The following is a 13,829-nucleotide window of genomic DNA, read 5'->3' as shown; positions in this document are numbered from 1 at the left end:
TAAACTGAATTGATGTAGCTGTACTGTAATTGTAGGCATAAATGGGTTTTTTCATTTAAATGAGAATTTCAAAGTTGAGAGGAGGACTACTGTCCTTGATAGATCTGTCAGAGTTTAGGATGTTGAATTCCATATCGTAGTTCAAAGTTTGCTGGTCTAGTATATAGCTGTTATTTGTAGTCATTGTACAGTTATATGTGGGAATATCATCAGACTGTAAAATTTCGCATTGTGTAACCAGCGTGTTGCTCCATATGGTTGCTTCATTTACACCATCCTGTTCACTAGATATCACAATTGGTTCGAAGCACTCTTCCTCAGAAACTAAAGTGGAATGCAAAAGTTCGGTTTCATAACAAGGTTTCTGTCTCTTAAATGTCTCTCTTGAGCGAAGAGCATCCTCAAGTTTCCTTTTCTTATATTCTTGTAAGAGTTCTTCCTTCAGCCCGTTGTACTCAACCTCATTAATCTGTTCCAAATATCTGGATGAAGTTATGCCTAGGCTTTCTTGCCTTTCCAAAGATATCCCGTATCGTTTACAAAAAGTGGCTATTGGGACAACATCGTTATCTATATTAGTAGGCATACTATTAGTTAAAACACAGTACTTATCTTTCCTCCTGGATTAATAGCTCACAGCCTTAACTGGTATATTATAAAGTTCAAATTAGCCGCCATCTCAGTAGGACATTTTTTTAATTTTTTAGCCCTATTTCATAAAGTGAGGGCTGAAAATTTTGTGAGTAGCGCTACAAGCTTAACAAGGTGGGAAGACTTTGGTTATGAGATGAAGTTCAATTGGTCGACTTCGATAGCAGGTGATTTACGTTAGATTAGGCTTTATTAATAATTAGTACTTGTAGAAACCTTTTCTCTCGTTCTCCGTAGAATAACTGTACGGTTATTAAACTTCCAGATGCTGCAGATATGAGTGAAAATTAATTTTGCGTATATAAATGTATACTGAAAATAGAGTGTCCATCCCTGCAGTATGTTGTGTCAGGGCCTTAGATGGAGAATGGTGTTACCATTACTTTCTCCCGTATTGCACAATGTTTACAAAATGCAAGTAAACAAATGTGAATTTCAACTTATAATCGCACGTCAGAATTATCGTCCCTTCATGGAGTTATGGGAAACAAATTTCTTATCTTCATAATTGACATGCAAGTTAAATATGCTGTTAACGCACCAATCCCAATTGACAACCAATACTCCGCCATTGATATCTAGTTTGCTGCAACTTTGTCTAAAAGGCTTTGCCTGTGATGGTTTGCTAGAAATAAGAACAAATTTCGGCGGTGTAATAAATTTTCCATTGCCTAGCTTGATTCTGTGAAGAGTACCTTCATTTGGAATAATTTCTTCTGGTATGGAAAGCATCTTTCTATCCAGAATATTCACATTCTTAATCCCATGATCCTTTAAAATATTCGTTATAACCTCGGTTCCACCTTGAATATCATTTATCAGATTGATGTCACTTATATGTGCCCTCTCAAAAACTTTTTTTGGAAGTTTTGTACCTTCTAATAACTTTTCATCTATTTCGGGGATAAAATATTGTTTTATATTCAATTCAGATGGGTTTTCTCTGTTGTGAAGTTTCTCTAGGAGGTCTGTTACGAATTCAGGCAATAATGCGAACTTAAGAGGGTGGAAAGCTAAAGATCTTAAAAATTTTTCTGTCCGTAGTTTTCTTGGTGCGATAATAGTGTTCAAGTGATATAACGAAGATTCATTTGGCGTTATATTACCGTAGATTTTCACTCCAAGTAGTTTTAAAAGTTCCAAATCAAGTTCTGATATTTCTTCATGGCAGCCTGTACAGAGGCAATTAAGGTTAAAAATTTTGGATGGACTTTCTTGAAAAATTCCTGAAAGTATTTCTCTAGCATTTTTTTCTGTCTCTTTAGCTTCTTCTTGCCGTTTGATTTCTTCTGGTAATAAAGCCACTTGTTTCTTTTTCCTATTTTTTTTAGCTATCATTTCGAATTCATTCAGAGATTCAATATCATCGCGTAACCTTTTCTCTGCCTTAGCTCTAGCAGCTCTACCAGTACGACTACTTCCTCCAGAACTTAAAGGGCTAGATAGTTCTGGCAATGGTGAAAAAGATGGCGTCCTTTCTATTTTTAAATTAGACGTAGTTCTGGATCCAGCTGGAGTTACTGATTGTTCTTTCATGATTTCGTTACTAGTACTGGAGTATGTAATATTTGATTTTACCTCCTCTTTTTCATCTTCAGATAATTGTTCAAACATCTCGATTATCTTTTGTTCATTGACCTTCTGCGTAGTATCTTTCATTTCAGTACCTTCGTTCTCTTCCTTGTCAGGGTTCGTAAGGATGCCTCCATTTAAAGCTTTCTTAGAAGGTAGTTTTTCTTCAATTACTGCATTCTGCACTTTCGTAATTCTGTCTTCAGTTACTTGTAATGGTTCTGTTTTTTCTTCACTTACATGATTCATTGCATCTACAAATTCCTGGGTATCTTCTTGACTAGAATCGTTGGTGTCTTGTATCAAATTGTTTTGTGCCTCAACTTCTCCGACAGGAGCAGCTGGTATCTGAACGTTTTCATTGTTCAGCAGGGCCTCATTCCAATTGGTTTGATTGAATCTTAAAATATTAATGTCATCAAATTCTTTAAATTCAACATCATTGACATCTAAAATCTTTTCATTTTGGTAGCATTGTACTAACCATAGGAAATTGATCACAGAACAACTTTGCGGGCCCCATTTCATTGCTGTTATATATTTTTTCCCGTATGAACCCATTGTTACTAGGTGTGTATTTTGCTTTGATAATTCAGTTGTACTTCTTCCCCCCATAATTTCTACCAATCTTTGAATGAGAAATCTGTATTGGCCAAAAAAGTTTGTGTAACTTAGTATTAACTGTTTCTTCTTAAATATTTTACGTTTACCAGGAGAATTGAGAATGTTGTGCTTTGGGTCAACGAAGTGATTCAATGACCACATATTGAAGATCCAGGTGATACTGCCCACATTAATAGAAGGACATTTCATTATTGTCTCTGCTTCTCTAGTATAGTTGGCTAGAGCTATATAGCAATCAATCGATGAGCTTCCATCATTTATAATTTTACTTAATTCTTTAGTCTCAAAATAGTTGTGAATCTCACCACCACAATTTTTGATAAAGTCTATAAAGAAAATGTATGAATCTTTCGAAAATAAGAGATCAATACTCACAATAAATGTGTGGCCACTAAGAAAATTGGAGGCTTTTTCAAATTTTATATCATTTACTTGATTCCAAAGATCATTCAATTTTTCAGTGTCATCCGTAAATGGCACTATCTCATGTTCAGACTCGTCTATAAGCTGGCTTTCTTTGACACAATGAATCAGCCAAGTTGGATAGATATATTTAATTGATGTTGTGCCATTTCGCTTCAATATTTCGAAGCAAGATTCTTTCGGATTTGTCGTTATTATATGGGTTGTCTTATTATTTATGTTTTCTACGCAAGTACCACCCATCGAATGGATCAATTCGGTATAAAGAAGATACTCCGAGGCTTCAAAGGACGGTTTTAGTACGCAAATTTGTAGATCTTTCAAAAAATGGTTTGGATCTGGAGAAAATAGAGATGTCTTTGGATGTCTCTTAGTTTCGATTGCCTTTGTAATCCAATTAGATGTCACTACAGGTATGAGTAAATCGAAGCTTGCTATTCTATAAAATGGGAATGTACAGTTTTCACTGACAATAAAATGAAAGTTGCTCGATCCATACTTTGATAAAAACCAGTGCTTTTGAGAAGAGTAATTTTTTCCATCCAGTTTGCCTTCATTAACGTAAGTTTCAGTTTTATTACAGCCGTTATCACTCAATAATTTAATAAGTTTATTTGCTCTTTGCTGTGTAGTACCGTCTTCGGAGACAACAATTAGAAAATTGAGATGCTCAAACAGTCCAGTGGTATCTGACATGTGTTTCTATGGTGTGGTTAGATTTTAGATATAGTCTTGAGTACAGTATATGTCTTTCAATCCAAGATATCAAAAAATACTTTTGGCGTTCTGTTTATCATTTTTCGATGGGTAGGAAAACGCGATGAGGTTTACGCGCCTGTGTAGATTGTTGCAACATAGAATAGTCAAAAAACAAAGATTGATTTCAGCTCGGTGAAGTTGGATTTGTTGCCTCATTCATCTGTTGATTATCTTGCTATAAATCGGCCTGCACATCATAAAAAGTAATTTGAAGGATGATATTTCAACGCACAGAGATGTGCTATTTCTCTCATTGCTGTCCGTCATCTCATTCGTCTCTCTCTAGAGCCTCTCGGATAAAGAACACTAGTGGAGTTCAATTATTTATTCGTCTTTCTCGCTCTTCCTTCGAGCCGTGCAACTTGGCTTCTCATTGTGTACTGCCAGTCCGTTTGGTAAAGTGCTGCGAAGAGCTCTCTTTGCTGGCAAGTTGTTTAAATAGAAAAGTTATATAGTTTCGTTAAGAAATTTAAGCGCCGAAAGAATTAGATAGCAAGATCTTAAATTCCAACCTACAGTGCCAAGATGGAAGTCAGAGGAAAGATCGTTATAAAGGATAAGAGCAGCCGTGTCGATGATGTTGTTTCATATGAGATTGATACATCGAGAGTTTTGTTAACGATAAACAGTGACAAGCAGACCTTTAACTCTGCTGACCGAGTAAATCAGTATTTGACGAAGGAGTTGGTCCAGATCCTCAAACAAGTGTACAGAGAGTACGCATCAACTGCATTGACGATTAACTTGAATTTCTCTAAATTACAATATCCCCTCCATTACTGGGAACAGCTATTATATTACATTTTGTTATCATTTTCCCTGCCCAATAAGATTTATATAACGGAGCAGACGAAGCAGGATAGACAGCGGTATGTTAATCAGAATAAGAATTATTACAGTTTTGTTGAAAGAATAACTGTTGGAGCCGTGGATGAAGGGGAAACGAACGAGGAATATGCGGTGAAAACAATTTTAATGCATTTATTTGAATTACGAAATGCAAATGATTCACAAATTGAAGAGATATTGAATGATTATACGTCAATTAATAATATTATACAGAATTTCTTTTAAAGAATAATTAATAAGTTATAGAATAAAGAATCTAATCTACTCTGAATCAGAGGTGTTTGTTTCTGTGAAACTCAACTTTGTTGGTTCTTTCTTACCGCTTGCTGCTGAATTGCCTGCTGAGATGTTTTTATTTTTCAAATATGCAAATTTTTTAACTTTGTATTGGTTCAATTTTTGAGAACATGGCGATAATAACCTATCTGTTGGTGAAGAAAATTTGTCTCTTAATTGTGATCTTAACTTTTCATTTCTAGCGTTATTTTTAATTTGGCTTGGTTTAAAAATAGTTCTTCTCAAAGATCTATTACCACATTTCCCATTTTCCTCTTTAGAACCTTTCAATGAAGATACAGCAACATTCTTGCTTGATCCGGTCACCATTGACATCAATCCGCCTGAAACAAAGAAATGGAATTTCTATTAAAGTTCTATATTATTAGACAATACAACTGTCTTTTCCAACTAAAAGACGAAAAGAAGAAAAAAATTTCTTTATATATGGTTGTGTCTTACAATCAAAGGACTTAAACTGATTTACAGAAACCAAAACAAGCCAGTTTCATACTAGAGCATCTCAATAGAGAAAAGTGACCACATATGAAGTATTCGAAAGATGCACAGAAGAAAAAAAAATTATTGTCAGAAATTCGAGTTTTTTCCTAATTAGGATATATGATTGCCCTGAGTATTGACTCATTGCCTTAAAAGGAAAATAACATAGCAGTTTCAACCCTAAACAAAAACCCTGCCGATTTGGGCCCGGATATTGTAAGCCCTATTATCCTTCTAGGACTTTGTCGGTTTTCCGACCGATTTTCTTTCTTTTTTGTAGTCGGAAGGGCTTCCAAAGGAAATAAATGATGATGATGTTGAAACAACTCTGAGGATTTGGAAAGGTCTTTGATATCTGAAGTACAGAACTGTCCTATACACGATACTTTTGCTAAGTTATTACATTTTCATAAAGAGATTGTAACGCATCTTTCTCCCTTTTTTTTTTTTTTTGATTCTTTTAGAGAATGAGTGACTCTTTATTCTCATTTCTTAAAATATTATTGATATGGTCTGCTATACGATATGCCATCGATAAAATTTCATTTTGCTATGCTATAAATCATACTGTCTATCCTGAATGGCCTGGTTTAACCGCCCAAGAACTGAATGGGATTCGTTCTCAAAGAGATTTGATGAATAATGTCACCATTGACCAATTACCCTTGGTCGGAGTAAATTTACAACAGGTATTGTTCAACAGCAGAAGTGAAGCTATTGGAAATCAAACAAATACAGTATCTAGCCTGAATGGGACTTATCTTTTGGATTCATTCACCTCTCTTCTTGAGTCAGGTGTGCAGGGCTTTGTCTTAGATATCGAATTGCAAAACGGTATTTGGGTCATAGTCGATACACCACTCTCATTTGAAACCTTTCTGACTACATTGCATTCACATATCTTGGAAACTGATAACACTTTGTTTGCATCTCTTTTGGTTATGTTTCTACGAATATCAAGTATTTCTAACGAAACTAACTCCTCCTCGATTCACTCCACAACCCCTACACAAAATCTCGCAGATATACTAACTCAACAGGTTGGTAGTTCATATATCTATACACAAGATGACTTGCTCTCTCATAACAGCTTAGGTGTTTCTGGATTGAATAGTACCACCCCTGAATGGCCTACATTAAAAGAATTTCTTTACGGCAGTCATAAAAGGCTATTCATAGCTGAGCTTTCAACGAATTATTTGAGCACCTCATCATACGTTTTTCCTAATTCGTTGCTGCATTATGATATTGATAATGCCACATTATCCTGTCCACAAAATATGGGAGAATTCAAAAATGTACAAAATATTTCTTGGAAGTTTTTGGAATCTTCATTCACAGACACCGATATCTCAGAGTACATATCATGTGGGTTATCTCCAATTATAAGCAATAGTTTTGATGTGACTAATCTGACCGAAATTCTCTCGTTGCTTGATAATAGCGTTGTTTGGTCATGGGCCAATGGTGAACCTAGATACGTTAATAGTGAATCCGATATGGGGAAGGACCCTACTCAAGCTTATAACTGTGCATCATTAACTTTTAATTCCTACAACAGTTCAATGGACTGGAAGGTAATCAATTGTTATAACTCTAAAGGGGGACTTTGCCAAAAAAATGATGATGAATACACGTGGCTTGTAAGTAATGGTGATAAAGATTCTTACATCGATTTCTACAAAAAAGCAGATATAAATTGTCCAGAAGGTTATCATTTTTCGTTGCCAGTAACCCCATTACAAAAAAGATCATTGAATTTGCACTTATCAAATTCATCTGACAATGATGATTTAGAAGTTTGGATAAATATAAATTCTTTGGCGGTAAGTAATTGCTGGGTGACAGGAGGAGCTTCTACACAATGTCCCTATCAAACCAACATCTCCAAGAGAAGTTTTGTCGGAATGATGGCTCCTTTGGCTGCATGCGCCTTTGTATTGCTAGTCATTGTGGTATATTTAAGTCTAGTAAGTGTTCCTATTCATGACAATAGGAAAAATTGGAGAAGAGTCATTAATAAGGTTTCGAAATCTGAATTTGAAGGTGTCCCTACCTGATATTGTAACATTAATAACCAGCATATAGCACAAAAGGTTTTTATTTTTATTTACATAATTAAAAATATAAAATCTATAATAGTAACGCATATAATTTATTCATTTTAAACGCATTTTATAGAATAAAATACATATTTCCTCTAATCTCTTTTTTTTATGTTCCTTGCTGTTGAGAACATGTAAAATTTATTTAAGAACCCTTCTTGTTAATCTCCTCCTTTTAAACATAGTATCACAGAGGTATTCGTCCTCTATAGTTAGAACTGGATCTAGCCCATTTTCATAAGACCATTTTTCTACGTTATAATCAATTTCCCATTCACTATTCGGGTCGAATAACCAAGATTCAGGCGGTTTCACATCTTCTAGGTCCTTAACCCCAGGTGGGGCATGTTTTGCCCTTCTGAATTCATCACTTGGGTCAAAACAGTTACTTGAATAAAGAAAAAATTTCCATACACCTGGAACTATTCCTTGTCTATATATCTCAAATACTTCGACTGAATTTATTTGGGGTTTTTCATCCAAAATAATATCAAATTTTTTGATGACTTCTCCGATAAATTTATTACTTGTTAGTCTTCTTATTTTGATAATAAATTTATCGAGCCTTGGACCAATTTGGGGATGGTGCATTATGAAAAACAGCCATGTGGAGAGACTTAACGTTAAAGACCAATTTACAAAAGGAGAAGTCAAATTTAACAAAAGAGCCGATGCAATACATAGCAAAAAAATAACTGTAGTATGACGCTCATCTTCAAAACCTAGAGTTTCATTTACCAGTTTTGCATTTACTTCAGATAGCTCTATAAGGCTCGAAGTCATGTTTTGAAAGTCACGTAAATTAACCACCACCAAGGCACTACTTCCTATATCACGAAACTCAGCGGACTTGTCTCTTTGTAGAGATGCATCTTTTTCATCTGGAGAAGTGACTGAAAGTAGTCTGAGAAGTAAAGGACTTCCATAGGACTTCCTGGTAATTGAGTAAACCTCACGAATTGGATACTTCTCAAGATATTTGGGGACCATGATTCCAAAGGTTATGAGTATCAGAGGTAGTATCATGAGGAGCAATGGATAATAGCAAATAAAAGTGAATAATGACAAGGATAGCAATGTTCCAGTCGGATTTCTCCATGTAATCAGTCTTATAACGGAATCCTGAAATTTCATCATGTGACCCAGCTTGGATGTCATCGTTTTCATGTTATTTGCCAATAAAGTAGCTGTTAAGGCCTTCTCATGTTGATCCAGGGATATATGCTCTCTTTCAGGCAATTTCTCAGATATGATTCTACTTATCAGTTTGTCCACAAACAAATCTACAAAATGTTCCTTAACCTCATTGTTAATGTCTCTGATGACCTCGGAGGCAGGTTCCTTGAGTGAAGAATCGCTATCCATATCGTAATCAGTAGACAGTGTGTCAATATCGTCTTTTTCTAGTCTAAACTTCTCTATAGAGGCATTCACTAGCGAACCAGCAATCTTTTGAATCAGCTCCTTCTGAGTAATACCGGAATCACCGTTAGATTCACTGCTACTTGACGATGAGATTGCTTCTTCTGCCACTAAAATTGAGTCCAATAATCTGTCATATTTCTTAACAAGATAACTTCTTATGAACGAAGCCTTCTTAGACCTGACAGTGCTCATCCTTTCAGACATTTCTCCAATACTCTTGCAAATACAGAAACATTAATCTGCTCCATACTACCGACCAATTTCTTCAATCACTCACACAATATTAGTGACATCCTTCAACCTTGACAAGCCTTAAAATTTCTTGTCATCCAAAAGAAAAGACTCCAGAGTCGTTACCCTGCGGCCGAAGGCATCCCTGTCCCACACTGCAATCAAGATCTGAATCAACAGTCTTTGAGCACTGAATGGAACCATGATCACGCTCATTCTGCAGACAACCAACAATAAACTGGCTGTGGAGATGGCACAGTATGGGGAAAGAGTGACGCGTAAGTAATTGCATAATTTTTGACGCGTTCGTTTTTTCGAGAAAGTCTCGAGATCTTTCTCCCACGAAAATTTTGCAATCTGTGAAAGTTGGATCGAGCAGGTTGCTGGAAGGCTCGAACTGTCATGAGCTTGCTATTTCAATGTTGATGTCTGTTGCTCAGAGGTCTGTTTATTGGTTTCATTAAAGTTGTTTAAGACTCCTGATCTCGAGGTTTGTTTTATCCATAGTCCCTTAGCCAAGAGAGTGTTTTACTATAATTAGAAAAGACTATTTTTGTTTAGTGTGGAGTTATGATTGATTTAGATTCATACACTTATGTCAGTCTCGGGTATAGTTCAGTAACGACGCATATGCCATTGGAATTGCACAAGAGGAAAGTTGCATCGAGTTCGACATCGAGTGGTAAATCAAGTAAATGTACAGGGACCAAACAGGAATGTGAGAAGCCTACTGATAGCACAATGGACGTTACGGTTGCAGTCGCAGTCGTAGTCCCTGTGGCTGTCATCATTATCGTTCTGAGTGTCATCTTATTCATGGTTTATAGAAGAAGTAAAAAAGAAGCACAGGAAGATAATGATCCCGATTTTGACGGGGATGCAGAGTTTATCAGTAATGGATACGCCATGAAGCATAATTTTGAGGGATCTAATGACTCACAACACGACATGAAGGAAGAGTTCAATCAAGCATATTATCAGACAGGACGTCCGGAAGAAAACCCATTCAATGAAAATTACAATGACCATACTTGGTCTGTAAATCCTTTCAAATTGCCAGAAACGGCTGATGCTGGTTCATTAAGGAACTTTGCCAGGGAAATTGAAAATGATAAAGTTGGTGGTTACCAATTGGCACATATCCAGTCGAGAGTTGCAAGTAGTTCTTCTTTAGCATTGGATCAAATCGGTAGAGGCTCTTTTGCCGCAAGGAACGGGTCTGCCGTGGGTATGTCCATCCATAATCGTAGCGGCCTTGATATGGTCGGTAATGTCACACCAAGTCGTCAAAGTGAGACAGACGTTGCTTCTACTTCAAGTCCTGGGGAGTATAACAATTACAAGGAAAGTCCCCTACAAAATAAAGGAAATAGAGAAAATGTTCCTCTCAGTATCGAAAGTATAGGTATAAAAAATGACGAAAATGTAGTGGAGTCCAATTATGATGCTAGAACGAAGCAAAAATCCCAGAATGTTATGAATAAATCTGTCAGAGTTCAAGATGTAAAATATGATGATGGTAATGATGACTATGCAGTTCAATTATCTGAAACAGAGGAAGAAAACATTAAGCGTATGAAGAGCATTTATCAGGTTTATTTAGACAGATCTGGCACAATGAAACAAAATGCACAATTAGAAAAAGATGCCGATGAAATAAACTTTGAAGTTGAAAATCCAAGTACTTCGTTTTCTCCAACACCATCAAATGGCGTGAACGATGAAAATGCAGTTCTTGTTAACGAACCGTCACAAGAAGTTTTCCAAAGTTACTCTGAAGATGTTACAGGCCATACTGTAGAGCAGGTTGCAGATACTTCATATCAGGATGAGGGGAGTCAAAATGAAAGCGTTGAGTCTACCAACCATTTGGCTCCAGTTGACAATACGGCAACACGAAAATCACACAGAATTGCATCCTCAATATATTCCGAAGCGCCAAACCTTGCCCTACAAGAACAAAGGCAACAGTACCAGAACATACAACAGCAATTATCCCCGCAAGCATATAACAATATGCCTCAACAATATCCTTACCAGTTGCAGGGCCAAATGCCACCTGTTCCTCAGATACCACCGCAACATAGTCATCCCCAAACATTGGAAAGCATTAATGAACTACCAGCCCCAGCTCACCTACTACAATCATCGTCTACACATTCCTTGACTTCATTTAAGCAACCAAGTAAGCAACAAATGCAAATTCAAACGGCTAGACTAAACGGCACAGCATTAAATCCTGTAGATCATCCAGAAATGTTCTACACTCCAAATAATAATTCCTATGGACCTATTCCTAACGACAATATGAGTTATACAAGCAACAATACGATAGGCAATGGCCAAGCGCCCTTACCTTACCAAATGAGACAAAGTATTGTGATGACCAATCCTGCAGATATCCAAATGAACAACACGTATAAACCGGCGGGCTCTCTAAGAAATTATAACCTACCCAACTCAAGAAATAATAGCTTAACTACTACTGGTAATTCTTACTATAAACAACTACAAAAACAAGCTGATGCGCGTGTTAGTGGAATTTTGGAACCATCTGATGTTGTTCAACCACCAAATGCTGTCGGTATCATCCCTCACAGTGGATCTAACGACGATTTAAGAAGACAGTTAGGTTCTTCGCATGACTATAACAACGTATGACAATAAAAATGGTAAAAATATTATTTTTTTTGTCAAGCAGACTGCATATCAGAGACCTTTTATATTTTTATAATAAAAAACATTCAAATATTACTTACTTATGCAGTTTTATATAACATTTACCTTACTTTTCAGGAGTGCGCTAATAGTTGAATCATTTTCTGAGTTAGAAAGAAGGCGACGATAGATTTCGCTTATGAAATAAATGTACAGGAATTAGGCGTAGTCGAAATCATCAATTTTGTTTCTATACTTTAGAACAGTCTTCTTGATCTTGGAGTTATCAACCCATGTGACGTAATCTTCCATGTTTCTAGTAACAAGATAAGCTGGGTCATTTATCAAATTTGGACCAACACGAATATGACCTTGTTCGATGAATTTCACTGCGTCCTGTATTGTCTCAGCCATCCTTAGTCTGTGCATAATAACCGGTAATCTTCTTCTGCATATGGCGCTTACGGTAACTTTGTTCTCTAAATCAGAAATTTTGGATTTTGTAGAGAGTATGCCCATGTTATATAATTTTTCCAGCAGTAACTTCTCATGTTTGTGACGGAATGGATCAGTTGGAGGCAGAAGAGATAGTTTGTTCGCTAAACGACGGATATCACCGCACATTCTGTTATACTTGTGGTAATCTTCACGATTTTGGATATGATACGTTCTCATAACCTGAGTATCTCTGTGACCCTGGTCCTGCTTCCAGTCAAGGAAGTCAACCTTTTTCAAAAGTTTCTGTTCGTGATATTTAAGCTTTCTAACCATTTGGAATATGTTTTTGTCTTGGCCTACTGACAGAAGAACCTCTCATTAAATGTACTAAAGCTCATCGATTTCTTCCACTTTTAATTTTTTTTGCTTTAATTTTTCAATTTTCGGCATCGCGTTACCCGTCTCTATAAATTTTTCGGAATTCTAGCACATAACATATATAGAACTTGTTACTGAATAAGGACTATAAAGGTTGAAGCACAGTTCGATAGTGTTGCATTTTAGAGACCTCCCATTCTGAACGTCTCATGTCGCTCATTAAAAGGCGCCTCTTTACTTCCACTGCTTACGTGAGTTCCCATGTGGGCTCAGCAGCTATATTCCTGACCCCAGAAACCAACGTAAGGATTGACAGTTTGATTCCTCCAATGATCATTCAAAAGAGCAGAAAATACTTGAAAATGTCACAAGCAGTTAGTATAACAGGACCAAAAGGTGAGATAAAAATGCCTGTGCCGGATTTTGTCCACGTAGATGTCAATACGGCAGGTCAGAAATTAAATATTACAGTTGATGATGCAAGTAATAAACTGCAGAAATCAATGTGGGGTACAATTAGATCTCACATTAATAATCATGTTATAGGTGTCAATGAAGGTCATCTGGCATTTTTAAAATTTGTAGGGACAGGTTACAGAGCACAGTTAGATAAAGATGGCAAGTACGTTGCAATAAAAGTCGGTGCGTCAATTCCTCAAGGGTTGGACGTGCCAAATGGGATAAAGGTAACGTTGCCAGTTCCAACCTCCTTGATAATTGAAGGTTGTGATAAGCAGCAGGTGATGCTTTTCGCTGCAAGTATTAGAAGATTTCATCCACCTGAACCTTACAAAGGTAAAGGCATCTACGTTAATGAAGAAACGATTAAACTGAAAAACAAGAAAATTAAATGACCTCTCAATCAAAGTTTTAACTGTGTGTTTATACACATAATCGTGTAAATATCTTTTGTATTGTAAAATACTCACTAATAAAAGA

General features: G+C 36.3%; 9 protein-coding genes across 9 annotated transcripts; 4 read left to right on the top strand and 5 right to left on the bottom strand.

The window, feature by feature from the left end:
• Positions 1-55: 55 nt before the first annotated feature.
• On the bottom strand, positions 56-586 carry KAFR0E02150 (uncharacterized protein; the record flags this gene model as incomplete). Its single annotated transcript, XM_003957454.1, has 1 exon — positions 56-586. The coding sequence occupies one exon, from the start codon at positions 584-586 to the stop codon at positions 56-58; it is 531 nt and encodes a 176-aa protein (XP_003957503.1).
• A 524-nt stretch (positions 587-1,110) lies between these two features.
• RTT107 (Rtt107p) lies at positions 1,111-3,966 on the bottom strand (the record flags this gene model as incomplete). Its single annotated transcript, XM_003957453.1, has 1 exon — positions 1,111-3,966. One exon carries the CDS (start codon positions 3,964-3,966, stop codon positions 1,111-1,113), a length of 2,856 nt encoding a protein of 951 aa, XP_003957502.1.
• A 588-nt stretch (positions 3,967-4,554) lies between these two features.
• Positions 4,555-5,103, top strand: SPO16 (Spo16p; the record flags this gene model as incomplete). The annotated part of the gene is made up of 1 exon (XM_003957452.1): positions 4,555-5,103. The coding sequence occupies one exon, from the start codon at positions 4,555-4,557 to the stop codon at positions 5,101-5,103; it is 549 nt and encodes a 182-aa protein (XP_003957501.1).
• Positions 5,104-5,139: 36 nt separating this feature from the next.
• Positions 5,140-5,490, bottom strand: SPO12 (Spo12p; the record flags this gene model as incomplete). Its single annotated transcript, XM_003957451.1, has 1 exon — positions 5,140-5,490. The coding sequence occupies one exon, from the start codon at positions 5,488-5,490 to the stop codon at positions 5,140-5,142; it is 351 nt and encodes a 116-aa protein (XP_003957500.1).
• Positions 5,491-6,122: 632 nt separating this feature from the next.
• MTC6 (Mtc6p) lies at positions 6,123-7,715 on the top strand (the record flags this gene model as incomplete). The annotated part of the gene is made up of 1 exon (XM_003957450.1): positions 6,123-7,715. The coding sequence occupies one exon, from the start codon at positions 6,123-6,125 to the stop codon at positions 7,713-7,715; it is 1,593 nt and encodes a 530-aa protein (XP_003957499.1).
• Positions 7,716-7,901: 186 nt separating this feature from the next.
• On the bottom strand, positions 7,902-9,377 carry PEX28 (Pex28p; the record flags this gene model as incomplete). Its single annotated transcript, XM_003957449.1, has 1 exon — positions 7,902-9,377. One exon carries the CDS (start codon positions 9,375-9,377, stop codon positions 7,902-7,904), a length of 1,476 nt encoding a protein of 491 aa, XP_003957498.1.
• Positions 9,378-9,986: 609 nt separating this feature from the next.
• Positions 9,987-12,077, top strand: SKG6 (Skg6p; the record flags this gene model as incomplete). The annotated part of the gene is made up of 1 exon (XM_003957448.1): positions 9,987-12,077. The coding sequence occupies one exon, from the start codon at positions 9,987-9,989 to the stop codon at positions 12,075-12,077; it is 2,091 nt and encodes a 696-aa protein (XP_003957497.1).
• Positions 12,078-12,293: 216 nt separating this feature from the next.
• On the bottom strand, positions 12,294-12,845 carry IMP3 (snoRNA-binding rRNA-processing protein IMP3; the record flags this gene model as incomplete). The annotated part of the gene is made up of 1 exon (XM_003957447.1): positions 12,294-12,845. One exon carries the CDS (start codon positions 12,843-12,845, stop codon positions 12,294-12,296), a length of 552 nt encoding a protein of 183 aa, XP_003957496.1.
• Positions 12,846-13,099: 254 nt separating this feature from the next.
• On the top strand, positions 13,100-13,744 carry MRPL6 (mitochondrial 54S ribosomal protein uL6m; the record flags this gene model as incomplete). The annotated part of the gene is made up of 1 exon (XM_003957446.1): positions 13,100-13,744. The coding sequence occupies one exon, from the start codon at positions 13,100-13,102 to the stop codon at positions 13,742-13,744; it is 645 nt and encodes a 214-aa protein (XP_003957495.1).
• Between the last annotated feature and the right edge of the window lie 85 nt (positions 13,745-13,829).

This window comes from Kazachstania africana, chromosome 5, assembly GCF_000304475.1.
Source record: "Kazachstania africana CBS 2517 chromosome 5, complete genome".
NCBI lineage: Eukaryota > Fungi > Ascomycota > Saccharomycetes > Saccharomycetales > Saccharomycetaceae > Kazachstania > Kazachstania africana.
The sequence above is the reverse complement of the archived record's forward strand: the minus strand, read 5'-3'. Positions and strand labels throughout refer to the sequence as shown.